General features: G+C 40.5%; 2 protein-coding genes across 3 annotated transcripts in view; both read right to left on the bottom strand.

Moving 5' to 3' along the window:
* Positions 1 to 1,898: 1,898 nt before the first annotated feature.
* s100v2 (S100 calcium binding protein V2) lies at positions 1,899 to 17,200 on the bottom strand. Its single transcript, XM_061897423.1, has 3 exons — positions 17,035 to 17,200; positions 11,804 to 11,935; positions 1,899 to 2,823 (listed from the first exon to the last, which is right to left on the bottom strand). Exons 1-3 carry the CDS (start codon positions 17,041 to 17,043, stop codon positions 2,653 to 2,655), a joined length of 312 nt encoding a protein of 103 aa, XP_061753407.1. The 5' UTR covers positions 17,044 to 17,200; the 3' UTR covers positions 1,899 to 2,652.
* Positions 17,048 to 22,175, bottom strand: part of thap7 (THAP domain containing 7) — a 43,078-nt gene continuing 37,950 nt past the window's right edge. For both annotated transcript variants that reach the window (XM_061897418.1, XM_061897417.1), the window contains exon 6: positions 17,048 to 17,183. The gene's annotated coding sequence lies outside the window, so the exon portion shown is untranslated. The remainder of the gene's footprint in view (positions 17,184 to 22,175) is intronic.

Below are 22,175 nucleotides of genomic sequence, written 5' to 3'. Positions count from 1 at the left end.
TTCCTGTTTCCTTAACCTACTCTTTGCAGACTCTGCGCAACATTGTAGAACACCTGCAAAATCTCACTGAAATCCAATACAAATAATAAAAAAAATATCTATAAGCTTTAAAAACTTTTTTTTTTGTCTTTAGAAACAATACAAATGATTATTCTTTCTTTTTGTACAGTGGGGCAACCGTTGCGGTTAATAATTTATTTGTCGTTATTTATATTTTCTGAATATATTACATTATAATGTTCATTTTCAACATATCAAGATAAAAAATGATGTCAAAATCCAATTACAGGATATTATTTATGTAGTTTGCTCATTTTCATCGACTGGTGCACTAACATCATGTGGTTTATTTTATTTTTTTACATATGTAGCATCATCTACCAAGATACAAAGAATTGCTATTGCAACATCTAGTGGACACATTAAGAACAGCAGTTTCTTTCATTCGAAAATTTCCGCTCATTTTTATACTTTAGCAATCTCATTCCGTGGGCCAGATACAACTTGTTCGTTGGCACCCCTGCCTTAGAAGTTACTAGCTTTGGCCCTTCGTTTTGCTCGGAGAGATAAACACAATGAGCTCACCCTGTTTCTTATCTATGCACACACACACACACACACACACACACACACACACACACACACACACACACACACACACATAGTATTCTCTCTACTTTTAATGGTGTCACGATGTACCGGGTGAGGGAGCGAGCGTGGACAATAATATGTGTCGGCTGAAAAAGACAGCGCTTAGATGGCAGCATATGTTGTTCCAAAGCCTGTATATACCTTTCAGCATTAATGGTGCCTTCACAGATGTGTAAGTTACCCATCCCTTGGGCACTAATGCACCCCCATACCATCACAGATGTTGGCTTTTCAACTCTCCGTCGATAACAGTCTGGATGGTTGGCTTCCCCTTGGGTCCGGATGACAGGATGTCGAATATTCCCAAAAACAATTTGAAATGTGGACTCGTCAGACCACAGAACACTTTTCCACTTTGCACCAGTCCATCTTAGATGATCTCAGGCCCGGAGAAGCCGGCGGCGTTTCTGGATGTTGTTGATAAATGTATTTCGCTTTGCATAGTAGAGCTTTAACTTGCACTTACAGATGTAGCGACAAACTTTATTTAGCGACAGTTGTTTTCTGAAGTGTTCCTGAGTCCATGCGGTGATATCCTTTAGAGATTGATGTTGGTTTTTGATACAGGTCGAAGGTCACGGTCAATCAAAGTTGGTTTCCGACCATGCCGCTTACGTGGAGGGATTTCTCCAGATTCTCTGAACCTTTTGATGATATTACGGACCGTAGATGTTGAAATTCCTAAATTTCTTCCAATTACACTTTGAGAAACGTTGTTCTTAAACTGTTTGACTATTTACTCACGCAGTTGTGGACAAAGGGGTGTACCTCGCCCCATCCTTTCTTGTGAAAGACTGTGTGCATTTTTTGGGAAGCTGTTTTTATACCCAATCATGGCTCCAACCTGTTCCCAATTAGCCTGCACACCTGTTCCAAATAAGTGTTTGATGAGCATTCCTCAACTTTATCAGTATTTCTTGCCACCTTTCCCAACTTCTTTGTCACGTGTTGCTGGCATCAAATTCTAAAGTTAATGATTACTTGCAAAAAAAAAATGTTTATCAGTTTGATTATCAAATATCTTGTCTTTGTAGCATATTCAACTGAATATGGGTTGAAAATGATTTGGAAATCATTGTATTCCGTTTATATTTACATTTAATACAATTGCCCAACTCATATGGAAACAGGGTTTGTAGTTTATCCTATAAAGAGTGAACAAATAGCAATTGAGATTCCATCACTGCAGCACATTTTGATATTGGTGGCCGATGTACGGAGAGACAAAAAAATGAAAACCGGTGCAGTTATGACGGAAGATATGTTTAATTATTGCAAATTTTCTTTATATGCGTCATACATCATTTTTTCCTATGGTGTCACACAGTTTAGGTTACAGGGAATTACAAAATATAAATACAAAGCATTACCAAGGGGACACATTTGAGATGTTTTCAGGAGTGTGTGTGAGATGTTTCTGCATAAAGTCAATGACAATTTACCCGGCAGGTAAATTTATTCCAAAATTAATTCCAAAACTGGTTTAATGTCTTCCAACTGCCAAGAAAATGCATTTAGTTGCTGATGGGGAGTAAACATAAGGCGTTGGACAACACCCTAACTATACATGAAAAGCAAAGTAAAGACAAATTTGGTAGGGAAATGTGGGTTAATGATTAGCGCCCTGTGGCCTTTTGTACCCGGGAAATTGGAAATACAACATAGATAGATGCATAATGATACTTCCTGCTAAAAGGGATTGGCTTGGTCAGACATTTTACTGTTTATTTAGCGCGCTGGAAATGTTAGAACCTGTCATATAGATAGAGATGCGAGCGTATAAAAATGGAATGCCTTGCACGTGGGCGGACTAGACTTTGACATCTATTGTATTCCGACTGGGATCTTGAAGCTCCGTGAAGGAACCTCAAGAGCTAGGTGTGTTTTTTTTTGTGTGCGTGTGTGTGTGTGTGTGTGTGTGTGTGTGTGTGTGTGTGTGTGTGTGTGTGTGTGTGTGTGCGTGTGTGTGTGTGTGTGTGTGTGTGTGCCGAGGAGGGGTCTTCACAGGAGGGCGCAGCTGCAGGCGGAGCCCGTGTTGCCGCTGAGGAGGCCATGCTGCGAAGTGGCTAGACTCTGGATGAGGGTCCAGAAGTGGGAGAAGGAGACGCCCTCGCCGTCGCCGACGCCCATCTTCCGCATGATCTCGCTCAGTCCTTGTTCTGACATGAAGCCCTGTAAGGACACACCGGGAAGCCATTGTTTGAGTTTGAGTTTATTTCGAACGTCCAAGCATAAAACACGATACATCAAAATTTCCAGTTTTAATTTTAATACAGGTATCTGTGTTTGGATCCATCGAAAATGTTCAAAATACAAAACCAAAATGGAAATGAGTGAATATATTATTTTTTTAAATTTTGAGAAAATGTTTTCCCTAATATTATATCTCTCTATAGCTAATAAATAACAATACATCTGTACATCCATCCAATAAAAAAAAAAAAAATCCCCAAAAAATATTCGGTGTAATAAATATTGTTTGAGTTTGAGTTTATTTCGAACATCCGAGCATACAACACGATACATCAACATTTCCAGTTTTAATTTTAATACAGGTATCTGTGTTTGGATCCATCTAAAATGTTCAAAATACAAAACCAAAATGGAAATGAGTGAATACAATATTTAAAAAATTTTTGAGAACATTTTTTCCCTAATATTATATCTCTCTATAGCTAATAAATAATAATACATCTGTACATACATCCAATTTTTTGTAACACTGTTAATGAATGAAGTGTACTTTTGTAATTATTTCCCTGTATTTCTAAACAGTAATTCAGCGAGCAGTAGAGAATATGAAGTGATTTTTGGTTTAGAACATGTCTGCTTTATTCATTATTGACGTGTTTCTTGCTACTTTATGTTGTATATTTTTTACATGAGATTCCCAGTTCAATTTATCATTAATCATTATACCTAGAAATTTGGTTTCATTTACTCTTTCAAGTTCTATTCCGTCTATTTGTATTTGTGTTTGACTTTCTCTTCTACTGTTACCAAATAGCATTATTTTAGTTTTACTGATATTCAACGATAGTTTGTTTTTGTCAAACCATCTTTGTATTTGTTGACGTCTTCTTCCTTTTTTTTGCAATATTTGCCAACGCACCACAGAAATGTGACATCGTGTCATGTGAGTGTAAAGGGAAGTCAAACGTGCAACGGAAACTCAAAAACCTCAAAATTTTGAATAATAAAAGACAAGAAGAGATATGTGGGCCTCTGTCGTGGCTGCTCAGTACAATATGGCTCAAGTGACAATAACTTGCTTATTTTGCCTATTTTTATGGGGTAAAAACATCTTCATTAGCCTAACACATCATGTAAACCAGCGTTTTTTTTGTTTTTTTTACCATTGTTAGGCCACTAGCGCCCCCTAGAGCGCTGCCAGAAAAATATCCGTCTCTCAGTTGTAGTCCGTATTGGCAGCAGCGGTACTCAGTTGTAATACACTTTTCCACCACTTGTGGCAGTAATGACAATATCCGACACAGTAGACGTCTGGAGCTAAAGTCATAAGCGCAAAAAATATGACTAAAAAGGTGAAGCTGTATTTTTATTTGCACTTAAATTGTCTAGACAGTTTAGTTAGGAACTTATTTATTATGAATTTTATATATTTTAGCACAAAATAATTGTAAGTAAATGTATGCAGTACATTTGAGCCATATTTATTTTTTTAATCAGCCTGACCTAAGCATAAGGTCTACGTGTTACATAAATAATGATCTTTGTGATTAAGGCATGGCTTCATCATTTGACAAGCTTGTACTATATGTAATTAACATCCATCCATTTTCTACCGCTTATTCCCTTTTTTGGGGTCGCGGGGGGCGCTGGCGCCAATCTCAGCTACAATCGGGCGGAAGGCGGTGTACAACCTGGACAAGTTGCCACCTCATCGCAGGGCCAACACAGATAGACATATAATATAAAATTATTGAATATGATTAAATTCAAGAGTGAGATTACTAATTCAGTGTTCATATTTGACTGGGCCCCGGGCCCCTCGGTAATGGTAATGGAATATTTGGGCCCCAATGTCAAAAAGGTTAAGAACCCCTACTCTAAACCGTAAAGTCAAGCCTCCAAAAGGAGCAAAATGACACCGCAATGTCCCTTTTTTCCACAAATGTTAACATGTAAGGCACGTAATTGTGTGTTTTTACATTTAAGTCTACCGTGGTTCACTTCTTTTTACACTTGTCTGACAGTTGCGAATGCAAAAAAAAAAAAGAGGCAAGAAGCGTGCACTTCCTGCATGCTACGCCTCCTCGCTGTGGTAAAAGTCCATCCATCCATCCATTATCCCCTTCGGGGTTGCGGGGGTCGCTGGAGCCTATCTCAGCTACAATCGGGCGAAAGGCGGGACACACCCTGGACAAGTCGCCCCTCATCACAGGTGGTAAAATTCCTTGCTTTGAAACGTCAATATACAGTGGCTAACTTCTTTTTTCAGTTGTCATGCCCAAAAGGTGAATAAAGGCTTTAGACAGGCTACTTCCAGTTAGTTAGTTTGTTCCATCATTTTGTAAATCGGATAAAAACACACTTTATGGCTTCAGTGCGTTTTTAGGGAAAATAGCTCCAATAAATGATTTTTGTGCTTGCCTCGTTCATAATTCTTTTTTTCCAATAACATTAAAATTGCACTTTTTCTACCATTTTACCATGTGTACATTGATAACAATAAAAAACACACATCACCGCTGTATCGTGCCAAAACTATATCCGCGTAATTACAATTACTGCTACGCCATGTGGTCCGGTTCTTATCTATTTTTATTATTTACACGCATTTAGATTAATCGAATCAACAGAACATAAATAACCCCTTTTTTTTTCCTTCTCAATTCAATTAACAAATTTAATCCAGTAAGGGATTTCCAGTATTTGTCTGTATGGATTAACCAACAAAACAATAAAATGGGCGTGAAAAAATTATGTCCCAAAGGGCAGCCCTGATTAAATTTTTGAATCGTTGCAGCCCTAATGACAACCTTAGAACCAGAAATGGAGAGCGGTACCCATAGGTGGCTGTCCTGGCTGCTCAGTACAACATGGCTAAATGACAACAGCACAATGTACAGAACATTTACAGCGTCCACATTAATGTCAAGCGTGTGTGTGTCTCGTTAAGTGCACCCGCATACTCAGAAACCGAAGAATGTGGGAAGTGAAGTGAATTATATTTATATAGCGCTTTTTCTCTAGTGACTCAAAGTGCTTTTACACAGTGAAACCCAATATCTAAGTTACATTTAAACCAGTGTGGGTGGCACCGGGAGCAAGTGGGTAAAGTGTCTTGCCCGAGGACACAACGGCAGCGCATGCCACTCTACCAACCGAGCTATTCCGCCCGTGACCAATTTTGGTACGTTTTTTACATCAAAGATTCAATGTATGCTAAGCTATTTGGAGAAAAACAACTTAGTTTTTCCTTAGCTTTTGTGTTGAAGGTGGCAAAGCAAATAGTTCTGATATACCTCATTAATAAGAAATTAATTTAGTTTTCAGAACATTTTCAATCCAATCCAATCCACTTTATTTATATAGCACATTTAAACAACAATAACGTTTCCAAAGTGCTGCACAGCAATGTTAAAAACAATGTTAAAAAAAACAAAAAAAAACTATATTATGCTCCACCAATGACTGAATAAAAACAAAAAATAAATAAATTTTTATTTTTATTTTAAGGACCAAACAAAAAACTAGCTGTTTGCTGAAAATGGCATCTGTGCCACACTTTAGACACGCCTGAATTAGTGTTTATCAAGTATCAATATGGAGTGGTTAACTTCTTTTTACTCTTGTATGACAGTAAAAGAGGGCTCCGTTTTGTTTTTGTGGTGGTTAACACCTGTTAAAAGCTGCCTTGAGGTTTTATTTGTTTCACCCACCCCTTCTTTGGCTATTTTTAAGACCTTTTTAAAAACCCATTTTTATTCACTGGCTTTTAACCCAGCATGAGACTTCAAACCAGGGGTCTCAAACTCAATTTACCTGGGGGCCATTGGATGCAGAAACTAGAAAAGATTTCTTAAAAAAATCTAACATGCACTTTTTAATGAATTCACCTTCTTTGAATGGCTTTCCCGCCCTAGCAACATACTTGCCAACTCTCGCGATCTTTCCGGGAAACACCCGAATATCAGTGCCCCTTCTGACAATCTCTCGGCAATCATTCTCCCAGTTATCACCCAGACAACAATATTAAGGGTGTGTCGTGATGGCGCTGCCTTTAACTCTTCCGCTTTTCCACCAAACATATTGTATGAGGCTTCTGCAGACCCACGGAAGTCTCCGTTACCCATAAGTTTATCTATAACCCATAAAATAGGCAGGCACGGAGCTATTTCTCAACGTGTGTTCATTCCAGCGGGCACGTTAATACACTGACACACAACATCCGGATTCCCATCAAGAAAACTTCAAAACTACGGCAGGTAGTAATGTCCAAAAACACAACAGAGACAAAGCAGAAGAACCAGGAAGAGAGATGGCGACGACTAGTAAGAAGAAGTACGCTTGCAATTTCCAAAAATGATTGGAAAACGTTTTTTCATTTAATCCAGGACAGCTCGAAAGGGAAGGAATATGCTGCCCGCAAGTTTTGTTGATCAGACTTCACTATTGAACCTGGTGGCCGAACGGATATACTCATTCATGAATGGATTATATATATATATATATATATATATATATATATATATATACATATATATATATACATACATACATACTGTACATACATACATACATACATACATATATATATAAAACAAATACTTTCAAATATATACACCCCCCACACTCCATCTCCCGAATTCAGAGGTCTCAAGTTTGACAAGTATGGTTTGGGAACCAATTAAGTCCAAAAATTCAGATTCCGCTTTTTGAAGAACTTAGTAATCGCCAAAGTTAGTTGGTGACGAACCCCAAGATGCAGAGATGGAGGCAGGCATGGAGTGAGGAAACATGATTTAATAAAAATACTACAACAAAAACGAACAAAAGGGTACAAACAAAAAGCGCGCGCGAGGCGGATAACCGACTAAGAAAGTTAGCATGGGAGCTAGAAAAAACAAATGGGGCTTAGCATGGAGGCTAGCATAAACAGAACCGGGAACAGAAGTCGTTACGTGTTGTATAAAGACAAATTGGAAGCAGGGAACAAAAAACAGTTAGCTACAAACATATAACGAAAATATAGCTTACCGCTAAGCTGCAAAGATACGACACGACACGACAGGTAGCAACGACAAGAGCGACATGTGGCAACGACAAGACAATAATCCAGCCCTGACTGGACGACAAAGCAAGTACAAATAGGAGTGGGCTGATTGACACCAGGTGTGGCCAGGTGCCAATCAGCCGCAGCTGAGGAGAAACAAAGCACTCAGGGAGACAAACAGGGAGCTGAACTAAATAAGAGTGCTGACAGGAACTAAGGACAGGAAATACTAAACACACAGAGGAAAAACTAAAACACAAGTAAACTGTCAGTGGCAAGCCTGACAGTAATAGCAACAGTGTTACAGACTACTTCCTATTTATGGAGAAACGAGCACTTTTCTACTATAAATGTTTTTGTTTGTTTTAAACGAGGGTTACAACATACAACTGTATAGCAGATCAAGTATCGACCAAACAAAGTAACAGCAAATACGCCCGTCTCAGATTCCCAATCACCCGAGGTGACACCAACCCCCTTTACGTCCAAAAAACAAATATATCCTTGCTGCTCACAGAGGCGTCGACAAGTCCTTGCCTGCATGCATAATCAAGCACTCGTATCGTCCACTGCAACAGTTAACTGTAGGAATTCAAAGCATGTGCTGTATTTATCAGGGGGCGCTGACCCTAACTGACAGAAACAGCCCAAACAAAAAAGTTCAATGTTGAAGTTAGTTTTCCATGAAAAATGTGTGAGATGAGACAACAATCATGCTGTTTAAAAAGTTTTAATCGATCAAGCTTGAAAAATGTGTTTACGCGACAGAATTGGAGCAACCCCTGTCCGTCAGCTTGCTGGCTTGTGTGTGTTCTTGTATTTATACCCTTCTTGAGACATCAACAAGGAACAGTACCTTCCATATGAGGACCGGTGAACATGTTAGGACGTAAAGCATGGTCCCGATACTAAAAACCATTGCATCTAATAGAGAGCCAAATAGTAGATGTCCGTGAACATTGCTCCAAAGTCAGAATTTGTTGTTGATTTAATGTACATACAAAAGTAAACATTTACAGGCAGTAATATGTATGACACAACAAGACGGCATCTAAAGCAGGACTTCCCTATTCAACCCAGAAAAAACCCTGATTTTACGACTTTCGGTGCTAACGTAAGACAACCAATGTCCCATATGTGACCACAGGATGAACAAATACTCTACGGTACTAAAACTATAGTGACCATTAAGTTAAGTTAAAGTTAAAGTACCAATGATTGTCTCACACACACACACACTCGGTGTGGTGAAAATTGTCGTCTGCATTTGACCCATCCCTTCGTTCACCCCCTGGTAGGTGAGGGGAGCAGTGGGCAGTAGCGGTGGCCACGCCCGGGAATCATTTTGGTGATTTAACCCCCAATTCCAACCCTTGATGCTGAGTGCCAAGCAGGGAGGTAATGGGTCCCATTTTTATAGTCTTTGGTATGACTCACAACCTACTGATCTCAGGGCGGATACTCTAACCACCAGGCCACTGAGTAGTTAATCAGCAGTTAGCTTCTACAGCTGGGTTGCCCAAAATGCTGCACAGGGGCCATCTGTGGTCCGTGACTCGTTTGCCATCGGCCTTAAGCACATTACTAAAAAACGAAAGATAGAGATGTCATTTGCACCCCTGGTGGTCAAATCTATCAAAATGAGGGTGGTCCCAAAAAGGAGGGATTTTTCAAATGGACTGTGTGTCGGTTTTAAAAGTGCTCCCCCTATGGTCAACATATGTAACAACAAGTGTGTGCAGATATTTGAAGTGCTCCCCCTCTGGCCAACATATGTAATAACAAGTGCGTGTAAGAAATTGCATAGTATGTACAGTATGTATTATTAATGTTGTAAATACAAATATTTATATATCTAGATAGGGTGGTCCTAAAGAGGTAGACATTTTTCTCAGGTCACAAGAAGGTAACAAATACAATAATGTGTGTGTGTGTGTGTGTGTGTGTGTGTGTGTGTGTGTGTGTGTGTGTGTGTGTGTGTGTGTGTGTGTGTGTGTGTGTGTGATTGAAACTTTTATTAGTAGATTGCACAGTGCAGTACATATTCCGTACAATTGACCACTAAATGGTAACACCCCAATAAGTTTTTCAACTCGTTTAAGTCTGGGTCCACGTTAATCAATTCATGGTACAAATACAGTGGGGCAAAAAAGTATTTAGTCAGCCACCGATTGTGCAAGTTCCCCCACTTAAAATGATGACAGAGGTCTGTAATTTTCATCATAGGTACAATTCAACTGTGAGAAACAGAATGTGGAAAAAAAATCCAGGAATTCACATTGTAGGAATTTTAAAGAATTTATTTGTAAATTATGGTGGAAAATAAGTATTTGGTCAACCATTCAAAGCTCTCACTGATGGAAGGAGAAAATGGTTACATTGATGGTACAGCAGATGATTGGGAGAATGTCATGTGGTCAGATGAAACCAAAATAGAATTTTTTGGTATAAACTCAATTCGTCGTGTTTGGAGGAAGAAGAATACTAAGTTGCATCCCAAGAACACCACACCTACTGTGAAGTATGGGGTTGGAAGCATCATGCTTTGGGGCTGTTTTTCTGCTAAGGGGACAGGACGATTGATCCGTGTTAAGGAAAGAATGAAAGGGGCCATGTATCGTGAGATTTTGAGCCAAAACCTCCTTCCATCAGTGAGAGCTTTGAATGGTTGACCAAATACTTATTTTCCACCATATTTTTCAAATAAATTCTTTGAAATTCCTACAATGTGAATTCCTGGATTTTTTTTTCACATTGTGTTTCTCACAGTTGAAGTGTACCTATGATGAAAATTACAGACCTCTGTCATCATCAAGAAAGGACAGAGCAGGCTGTACTTCCTCAGGAGACTGCACTCCTTCAACATCTGCAAAAAACTCCTGTGGATGTACTTCCAGTCTGTGGTTGCCAGTGTTCTGTTCTACATGGTAGTGTGCTGGGGGGGCAGTACATCTAAGAAGGACAGCTCCAGACTTGAGAAACTGATCAGGTGGGCCGGTTCTACAATCGGAATGAAACTGGACACACTGGTGACGGTGGCAGAGAAGAGGACTGTTGACAAACTAGTGAGCATCCTGGATGATGCCAGTCACCCTCTGCATAGCGTTATCAGTAGCCAGAGGAGCCTGTTCAGTGCTAGACTGCTTCATCCCAAGTGCAGGACTAATAGAATCAAAAACTCCTTTGTCCCACACGCCATTAGACTGTACAACTCCTCTCTGGGGCGGGGGGCGGGGGGTACTAGGATGACAGGGGATGCAAAACAATAACAGTGCAATACGTTTTCATAACATGGTCACTACTGCCTACTTTGTCTTGTTATATTCTTATTTTACTGATATATTTTTATTCCCATTGTTGCTTTTTAGTTTTTATTCTTATTGTAATATTTCTCTATTTTGTTTCCATTTAAACCCCCATTATTTACTTTTTACTTTTATTTAAATTGATCTCAACTCTGTACACTGCTGCTGGAATTTTAATTTTCCTGAAGGAATCAATAAAGTACTATCTATCTATCTATCTATCTATCTATCTATCCATCTATCATTTTAAGTGGGAGAACTTGCACAATCGGTGGCTGACTAAATACTTTTTTGCCCCACTGTATATACTATCAGCATAATACAGTCGTCATACAAGTTAATCATCAGAGTATATAATTATTTACAATCCGAGGGGTGGGATGTGGAAGTGTTTGGGGGGGAGGTTCGGTTTCCATCAGTCAACATGTGAGTGTTTTTTTGTGTGTGTGTGTGTGTGTGTGTGTGTGTGTGTGTGTGTGTGTGTGTGTGTGTGTGTGTAAGCGCACAAGGCCTCCTTCCGACTGTCTTTTGTGTGAATCACGCAGCCACACCCGAGCGACAGACACACCTCAGAGGTGATACTGTACGTTCACAAGAGTGCTCTTACCTTGGCCAGGTTAGGCAGCTGAGAGGACAAAAGTCCTTTGAATTCGTCCACTTTTAGCGTGCCGCTGTTGTCGGACGAGGCCGAGTGGAACTGGCTGACCAGCGTGTTGAGGGCACCTTCCAAGTTTGAGTACTGCATAGGAGAGAAAGCACATAAGCTGGAGTACGGTTGCATAGAAGAAATGTAAAGAATGGACGCCCAGTCAGTGTTTACCAAGAGGCTTTTCAGTTAAGACGAGTACCCACTGTTAACCAGCGGAACAGGTTGTCTGCAAAGTCCAGCGAGGAACACATGGCCGCCGGAACAAGAAAACCCACAATGTATCCCAAAATACCTATTATGATTATGTCAAAAGTCATTACATTGTGGGGATGATCCGGATCATTTCTACAACATCACCCTACGTTGTTGAATCCTCTTGTTCTTTTCGTTCCGCAAGCTGGTAGAGTTACGGCACATTTTGATGAAACTTTCAGGAAAACGTATGAAATGGGTCAATGAACAAGTGATTACCATTTGGGGCTGATCCGGAGCATTTATACTATGTTAACTTACGTTTCTGTTTCTGTGTGTGCTTGTGTGTGTATGCTAGAGACAAAGATAGTGGATGACTGACAAGAGGCTTTACCCAGTTTATTTCATTCCGCTATAAATACAGTGGGGCAAAAAAGTATTTAGTCAGCCACCGATTGTGCAAGTTCTCCCACTTAAAATGATGACAGAGGTCTGTCATTTTCATCATAGGTACACTTCAACTGTGAGAGACAGAATGTGAAAAAAAATCCAGGAATTCACATTGTAGGAATTTGAAATAATTTATTTGTAAATTATGGTGGAAAAGAAGTATTTGGTCAACCATTCAAAGCTCTCACTGATGGAAGGAGGTTTTGGCTGAAAATCTCACGATACATGACCCCATTCATTCTTTCCTTAACACGGATCAATCGTCCTGTCCCCTTAGCAGAAAAACAGCCCCAAAGCATGATGTTTCCACCCCCATGCTTCACAGTAGGTGTGGTGTTCTTGGGATGCAACTCAGTATTCTTCTTCCTCCAAACACGACGAGTTGAGTTTATACCAAAAAGTTCCATTTTGGTTTCATCTGACCACATGACATTCTCCCAATCCTCTGTTGTATCATCCATGTATCCATTTTGGTATAAACTCAACTCATCGTGTTTGGAGGAAGAAGAATACTGAGTTGCATCCCGAGAACACCACACCTACTATGAAGCATGGGGGTGGAAACATCATGCTTTGGGGCTGTTTTTCTGCCAAGGGGACAGGACGATTGATCCGTGTTAAGGAAAGAATGAATGGGGTCATGTATCGTGAGATTTTGAGCCAAAACCTCCTTCCATCAGTGAGAGCTTTGAATGGTTGACCAAATACTTATTTTCCACCTTGATTTAAAAATAAATTATTTCAAATTCCTACAATGTGAATTACTGGATTTTTTTTCACATTCTGTCTCTCACAGTTGAAGTGTACCTATGATGAAAATTACAGACCGCTGTCATTATTTTAAGTGGGAGAACTTGCACAATCGGTGGCTGACTAAATACTTTTTTGCCCGACTGTAACTCAAAAAGTTACAAGTGAATATTAAATTGGAAATGTCAGAAATAGGATAAGGAACCAGTGAATACATTTTGGGGCTGATCCGGATTTGTTTTTCATACACTACCGTGGCTTAGCTACAACTTGTATAACCCCGCCTCTACCCACAGAGACAAAGACAGCGGTTGACTGATGCTCCGTTTATTTCAAAGAGTTTATGAGCACATTTTGATTGTACTTTCATGAAATGTTAGAAAAAAGGGATTGTGAACAAGTGATTACATTTCGGGGCTGATCCGGATCATGTGTGGGGATGGATACCGTTTATAATTGAAACGATACAGTACTAATTCGATGTACCTCGGAATGGACACCAGTACTCAACGGTATAAACTTGGTTTTAATAAGAATGTGTTTTTAAATAAAAAAAAATGTTATTGTATTATTGCAGATTCCTGTTGTGTTTTATTTTCACATTTCTGAGTTTATAACGTGTTGGCTACTCAGTTCAGTCTTTGCTGTCTAGTTTTGTTGCGCTGTAAAAAGTGTTAATACTGTTAATATTGTACTTATTACACACCAGCTGTTTGATTGTAATGTGCATCTTGTAGTTTTCATTAACAAATTTGGAGGTGTTGAAACCCCCATGTAAAATTGCTAACCCTAATCAGTAATCAGCAAAGCTAATGTATTTTGGCATCAAGCTGGCGCATTTTTTGAAATGTGGAGCCTTACTTAACTTCCGTTGGAGTTTTTTAGTGGATTTTTTTTGGGGGGGCATTGAAAATTGCAACATTACCTAGAAGTAGTTTGGCTGAGTGTGCTCTCAGTGCTGCTGGAGTTATCGCCAAGTGCCGAATTTCAACCCAGGTGGCCTAAAATGGCACCGTTGGATTTACGTGAATCGGTAGGACCGGTTGGTGGCAAAAAAGTGCCAGACTTGGCACCCATCTGTATGTGTGTATGCTTAACAGCCCGCTTCCACCCACAGGTTAAAAGACAGTGGATGAAACTTCACTCTATTTTTTTCAATCCACTATGGATCGCCCACAAAGTTAAAGGGGAACATTATCACCAGACCTATGTGAGCGTCAATACATACCTTGATGTTGCAGAAAAAAGACCATATATTTTTTTAACCGATTTTCGAACTCTAAATGAGTGAATTTTGGCGAATTAAACGCCTTTCCATTTTCTCAAACACATTACAAACACCGGCTCTCAGCTCTGTTATTTTCCGTTTTTTCGACTATTTTCTGGGACCTTTGAGTCATCATGCCTCGTCGGTGTGTTGTCAGAGGGTGTAACAACACTAACAGGGAGGGATTCAAGTTGCACCACTGGCCCGAAGATGCGATAGTGTCTGCCGCCAGACCCCCATTGAATATGCCAGACTGTCTCCACATTTTACCGGCGATGCTAAGGCAGACATGGCACAGAGATGTATGGATAACCTGCAGATGCATTTCCAACGATAAAGTCGACAAAATCCCAAAGGTGAGTTTTGTTGATGTTGTTGACTTATGTGCTAATCAGACATATTTGGTCGCGGCGTGACTGCCAGCTAATCAATGCTAACATGCTATGTAGGCTAGCTGTATGTACATTTGAAACTATATTTTCATCCAGAGTTTCCCTCCACCCACATTTAATCCCAAACAAACACTTACCAATCTATGGATTTAAGTTGATCCAGTGTCACAAGATGCGAAACTTCCGATCGTTGGTCTGCACATTTTACCGGCGATGCTAAGGCAGACATGGCCGAATAGCGTCAATAGCTATTCGCTCAATAGCTTCAGTTTCTTCTTCAATTTCGTTTTCGCTATCCGCCTCCATACTCCAGCCATCCTTTTTAAATAAATGCATAATCTGTTGAATCGCTTAAGCCGCTGAAATCCGAGTCTGAATCCGAGCTAACGTCGCTATATCTTGCTGTGCTATCCGTATTGGCATCACTGGATGACGTCACAGGAAAATGGACGGTGGCTTCACAGATAGCGAAAATCAGGCACTTTAAAGCTTATTCCGGGATGGGTAAAATTTTGAAAAAAACTTTGAGAAATAAAATAAGCCACTGGGGACTGATTTTTATTGGTTTTAACCCTTCTGAAATTGTGATAATGTTCCCCTTTAAGGACAAATGTCCATATGCTTTTCAGGAATAGTTACACATTTTGGGTGTAATTCGGATCCCAGTCTGGATTCAGGATTGTTTTTACTATTGGGGCGTAGGGCCTGGCGGAGGTCTACAGTCTCCAGAGTAGCGCAACTAATCGATTAGACTCTGATAAAAAAGTCACCATTAAATACATATGAAATAAGATTGACTGTATGAAAAATAATGACGTAAAACTTGAATGAAGCGATACAAAATGTATCCTTTCTTAAACCAGAAACATTTTATCTTTGCAGATGATGAACTACAGCCCAATTTACTCCTCAGGACCAAGCCATCAAGGTTAAGGAGATAACGGTGCACTTTGTAGCAATACACTACACAAATACAAGACTTTGACACAATATCCCTGCTTGGCACTCAGCAACAAGGGATGGAATTGGGGGGTTAAATCACCAAAAATGATTCCCGGGCATGGCCAGCGCTGCTGCCCACTGCTCCCCTCACCTCCCGGGAGGGTGATGAAGGGTGATGGATCAAATGCAGAGAACAATTTCGCCACACCTAGTGTGTGTGTGACAATCATTGGTACTTTGATATAGGAAATCAAATGTGTCGAGTATTTCAAATTACAATAAGCCTCCATTGAGGCTTTCTCACAGTAAACTAATGTCCCTGCGACAGTTGCCGCCAACAAACGTGCAGTTTCCAAGCACGAGCTGCAGCTATTCCATGCATGCAAGGCAGCAGCTTTGTCAAGCAAAGAGAGAAAGAAAGAAAAAAAACAAAAAACACCACACCCTTGTTCTTTTAAGAATGACTGAAGCAGCACAAGCCACTGCAGGCCCTTCACCTCTGCACCGCGCTTTTTTTAACGGCGTGTTTTATACCTAAATATCGTAAACCGAGGCATGTGATAGCGTCGTTCAAATACTCATTGGAAGCTCTTTTTGCCGGAAAAAAATCCTGAAAAATGACCCTACTTATTACATAGTTTGGATTGCAATCTGTTAAAAATGCGTTATTGCTGTTGTTTTTTCACTTTTTAACAAACGCCAAATGGCACTTAAGGCCCCATGGAGCACTTTAATCAAAATTCGACAGGGTTTCGCCCATTTGATGTGCATCATTTGCACATTGGGTTGACATTAATTACCCTACAGGAAGAAAACGTGGTGGATCACTACCCACACGAGCCAATCATTCAGAATGCATCACATGACAACAAAAATAACAATAATGTCCTATAATTTTGGCTGAAACGGGTTAATGGTGAGGTGGAAAAACTTCTTCATAGGGAGGGGCCGCTGCTGCAGCGTCACCATCCACAAGTTTGTAGACTACATTTTTTTCATGAAGCCTTTTCCAATTGGACCCTCGTCGCACTTATAAGCACGGAAGTTTAAAAAGTCGACATTTGGGAAGTTTTTCCACCATAGGTGGATCCTTTTAGAAAGCTGACATGCATGATTCTTTCAGGGAGTGAGGAGCATGTTAAGGAGTAGGTTTGAATAAGTCATAAAAAGGTGGCAGTAGAAAATTGGCGTCTTACCTGAGTCATGTCGACTGTTGGATCGAATGAGGCAACTTTTCCTGGTCCTGCGTGTCTCTTGCTTCACTCCTCTCCCTGTGGTGTGTGTGTGTTGCAGTGTGTCTTTCTGTCAGCAGCTGGCAGCCGTCCTAGATCCTCCCTCCCTCCCTCTGCCAAGACAAGAGAAGAGGGGAAAACCAGGAAGAAGGTTCTGTAAACGGCTTCACATGTGACATCAGGCAACTGGGACCAAATTTGTGCACATCTCTGATTGGGATTTTGGCGAAGAAGTCGGGATTAAAAGCAAGCGCCTCGGTCCTCGGTGGACAGCTCCTTTTCCGTCTTTCCACAGCTGGGAAGTTTCCGTACATGTTGTTTCCATTGATTTTACAAGCTGCTTTAACAGCCGCCACACTTTGTTTGTTTGCAGATTTGATTTTTGCAAGAGTGTAGCATGACTGGGAGTTTTGAAATAATAAAAAAAAAAGAAGTCAAAAGATGGGGGAAGGAGGAGGAGGAGCGAGAGAAGGAAACAGGCACAACCGCATTCCTTCTATCTGGTTTTATGAGCGCAGGCCGTCAGTGGGGCGTGTGTGTGTGTGTGTGTGTGTGTGTGTGAGTGGGGGGGCGCTCCAGTTTTGGCCTAAATTAACCACAGGAATTCATTCGAGGCGGAAAAAATTTAGCAGCAGATGTTCAGCATTTACTCAAAGATGATGTCCTCCGGGGTGAAGGGTGTGTCATCGAGAGTGATCAAAGTTAAGAGGAAGGGAGAGTGGGCTAATACAAAATAAGCATCTACCCACTCATCCCAAAACTATTAAAAATGGGAAGGGCTTTGTCACCACGCCCCAAAAAAAAAAAGGTCATAGCGAATTGTTTTGGTATGATAACATTGCACAGAGGAGTTGCTCCTAATATGCGATAAGCTTATTGGGGGTGTGGTTCGTAAAAAATAAAAAAAAAAATAAAAAAAAGCAAGGTATTTTTGTGTAAAGTTCACATACCAAGCTCAAGAATTTAGTAGGATTCTACACTAAACGCGGTAGAAAATGGATGGATGTATAGAAAGTAGCTAACTGACTTCAAATGGTAAATGGGTTGTACTTGTATAGCACTTTTCTACAAACCCTGTTTTCATATGAGTTGGGAAATTGTGTTAGATGTAAAAATAAATGGAATACAATGATTTGCAAATCATTTTCAACCGATATTCAATTGAATATGCTAAAAAGACAACATATTTGATGTTCAAACTGATAAACATTTTTTTTTTTTTTTTTTGCAAATAATCATTAACTTTAGAATTTGATGCTAGCAACACGTGACAAAGCAATCAATCAATGTTTATTTATATAGCCCTAAATCACAAATGTCTCAAAGGACTGTACAAACCATTACGACATCCTCGGAAGAACCCACAAAAGGGCAAGGAAAACTCACACCCAGTGGGCAGGGAGAATTCACATCCAGTGGGACGCCAGTGACAATGCTGACTATGAGAAACCTTGGAGAGGACCTCAGATGTGGGCAACCCCCCCAGGGGACCGAAAGCAATGGATGTCGAGCGGGTCTAACATGATACTGTGAAAGTTCAATCCATAGTGGCTCCAACACAGCCGCGAGAGTTCAGTTGGGAAAGGTGGCAATAATCACTGATAAAGTTGAGAAATTCTCATCAAACACTTATTTAGAAACATCCCACAGGTGTGCAGGCTAATTAGGTGGGTGCCATGATTGGGTATAAAAGCAGCTTCCATAAAATGCTAAGTAATTCACAAACAAGGACGGGGCGAGGGTCACCAATTTGTAAGCAAATTGTTGAACAGTTTTAGAACAACATTTCTCAACGAGCTATTGCAAGGAATTTAGGGATTTTACCATCTACGGTCCGTAATATCATCAAAAGGTTCAGAGAATCTGGAGAAAACACTGCACGTAAGCGATGATATCACGGACTGTTGATCCCTCAGGCGGTACTGCATCAAAAACAGACATCAGTGTGTAAAGGATATCACCACATGGGCTCAGGAACATTTCATAAAACCACTGTCAGTAACTACAGTTGGTTGCTACATCTGTGAGTGCAAATTAAAACTATGCTATGCAAAGCAAAACCCATTTATCAACAACACCAAAGAACGCCGCTGGCTTTGCTGGGCCTGAGCTCATCTAAGATGGACTGATGCAAAGTGGAAAGGTGTTCTGTGGTCTGACGGGTCCTCTTTTCAAATCATATTTAGAAACTGTGGACGTGGTGTCCTCCGGAATAAAGACGAAAATAACCATCCAGATTTTTATAGGCACAAAGTCAGCATCTGTGATGCTATGGGGGTGTATTAGTGCCCACGGCATGGGTAACTTACACATCTGTGAAGGCACCATTAATGCCGAATGGTCCATACAGGTTTTGGAGCAACATATGTTGTCATCCAGGCAACGTTATCATGGACGCCCCTGCTTGTTTCAGCAAGACAATGCCAAGACACGTGTTACAACAGTGTGGTTTTGGAGTAAAAGAGTGCGGGTACTTTCCTGGCCAGCCTGCAGTCCAGACCTGTCTTCCATCAAAAATGTGTGGCGCATTATAAGGCGTAAAATACAACAGCGGAGACCCCGGACTTTTGAACAACTAAAGCTCTACATAAAACAAGAATGGGAAATAATTCCACTTTCAAAGCTTCAACAATTAGTTTCCTCAGTTCCCAAACGTTTATTGAATGTTTCTAAAAGAAAAGGTGATGCAACACAGTGGTGAACATGCCCTTTCCCAACTACTTTGGCATGTGTTGCAGCCATGAAATTCTAAGTTAATTATTATTTGCAAAAATGTATAAAGTTTATGGGTTTGAACATCAAATATCTTGTCTTTGTAGCGCATTCAACTGAATATGGATTGAAAATGATTTTCAAATCATTGTATTCCGTCTATATTTACATCCATCACAATTTCCCAACTCATATGGAAACGGGGTTCGTACCTTCCAGGATACTCAAAGCACTTTGACATTACTTCCACATTCACCCATTCACACACACATTCACACAGAGAGCTGCCATGCAAGGTGCTAACCAGCACCTATCAGGAGCAAGGGTGCAGTGTCTTCCTCAAGGACACAACGGACGTGACGAGGTTGGTACTAGGTGGGGATTGAACCAGGGACCCTCGGGTGGCTCACGGCCACTCTTCCACTGCGCCACGCCGTCCCTTTATGAAATATCATTTAGCATGAATGTCTTGACACCATGGCGAAATACGGCTTTTTTGGGGTATGTTTTTAGTGCATTGGTCAAAAAGTTAATTTTGGTAAATAACAAGAAAATACCCAAGTTGAACTTAAATGTGGGCCAAGCCATTTGGATCCAACGGCTTGTTTTTTTGGGGGCATTTAGTAGAAACTGAAACTGAACCAAAAAAAAAAACCTGCACTAATGGAAAAAATTATGCAAAAACCGATCAGCAAAAGAACAAGTACCGGATGATATCAGCTACTATCTAAAATATTTGATGGGTGTTTACTTATGCAATGCTGGACAGCAAAGTAACATCGCAATGTCCTCCAATAAACACACAAAGTTGGTCTCTTTGTACTTCATTGAAGTTGTTTACGAAAGGTAAACATGGTATGGCGTAGGCTACTAGGAGCTGACAATAGCACACAGTCCAGACATGTCCTTAATTGAACTATATTGCAGTCCAAAAGACGACACGTATTTGTGAATGTAAACAAGTCATAAATGAATATAGTTGCCACTAGGTGTCGCCAAAAAACAAATGACCACTCAACTTCAATTCAAAGACAGCATAAGTCTGTTATGAGGTTAGCGTTTTTCATAGTTACCATTTTTCTCTGGTTCATTTCTACTTGATCGACATTCCACACAACAAAATATTGATTGTGTGTCGTATACAACAATTAGTGCTGATTCCCATTCATCCATCCATTTTTCTACCACTTATTCCCTTTGGAGTCGCGGGGGGCGCTGGTGCCTATCTTACTACAATCAGGCGGAAGGCGGGTACACCCTGGACAAGTCGCCACTTCATACCGTACTACAGTAATATAGAGTAATACTTAAAGCTCCAATATCGGTAGGTCAAAAAGTAGTATCAGGACAAACAAACTAAAAAATAATAATATATTATATATACATTGTTGTTTTGTTTTTTTACCTTTTAACCTCTAACAGCTTATTCCCTTTTAGGGGTCGCGGGGGGCGCCGGCGCCTATCTCAGCTACAATTGGGCAGAAGGCGGTGTACACCCTGGACAAGTCGTCACCTCATCGCAGGCCCAACACAGATAGACAGACAACATTCACACTCACATTCACACACTAGGGCCAATTTAGTGTTGCCAATCAACCTATCCCCAGGTATATATATATATATATATTGCCAAATACATTTGGCCACCTGCCATGACTCACATATGAACTTGAAGTTCCATTCCATCCCTAACCCATAGTTCAATATGATGTGGGTTCACTATTTGCAGCTATTACAGCTTCAACTCTTCTGGGAAGGCTGTCCACAAGGTTGCAGAGTGTGCTTAAAAGGAATTTTCGACCATTCTTCCGAAAGCGCATTGGTGAGGTCACACACTGATTTTGGTCGAGAAGGCCTGGCTCTCAGCCTCCATTCTAATTCAACCCAAAGGTGTTCTATCGGGTTCAGGTCAGGACTCTGTGCAGGCCAGTCAAGTTCATCCAGTCCAGACTCTGTCATCCGTGTCTTTATGGACCCTGCTTCGTGCACTGGTGCAAAGTCATGTTGGAAAAGAAAGGGGTCCGCTACTAACTGTTCTCACAAAGTTGGGAGCTTGGAATTGTCCAAAATGTTTGGGTATCCTGGAGCATTCAAAGTTCATTTCACTAGAACTAAGGGGCCAAGCCTAACTCCTGAAAAACAACCCCACACCATAATTCATTCTCCACCAAATTTCACACTCGGCACAATGCAGTCCGACACAATGTACCATTTTCCTGACCTGACTCTTGCCAGATCCTTGTAGTTTGCTGAGCTCCACACAACGATCTGGGACTTCTCAATAGGAGATGTATATCAGAAGGTGTATTTGATTGGATAAACCACTCGTCCGTTATCTTGAATGACGTGCTACTTCAACCACTCACATCGAAATCAACCCTGCAAAATCCAAA

Source organism: Nerophis ophidion, linkage group LG04 (assembly GCF_033978795.1).
Source record: "Nerophis ophidion isolate RoL-2023_Sa linkage group LG04, RoL_Noph_v1.0, whole genome shotgun sequence".
Lineage (NCBI taxonomy): Eukaryota > Metazoa > Chordata > Actinopteri > Syngnathiformes > Syngnathidae > Nerophis > Nerophis ophidion.
Note: the sequence above shows the minus strand (reverse complement) of the source record. Positions and strands in the feature narration are given on the sequence as shown.

Bases quoted from the DNA above. Each gene is read 5' to 3' on its own strand.
- s100v2 (XM_061897423.1), bottom strand. The intron at 2,824-11,803 runs GTAAGAGCACTC...GTGTCCTTACAG, and splicing joins AGCTGCCTAACCTGGCCAAG to GGCTTCATGTCAGAACAAGG.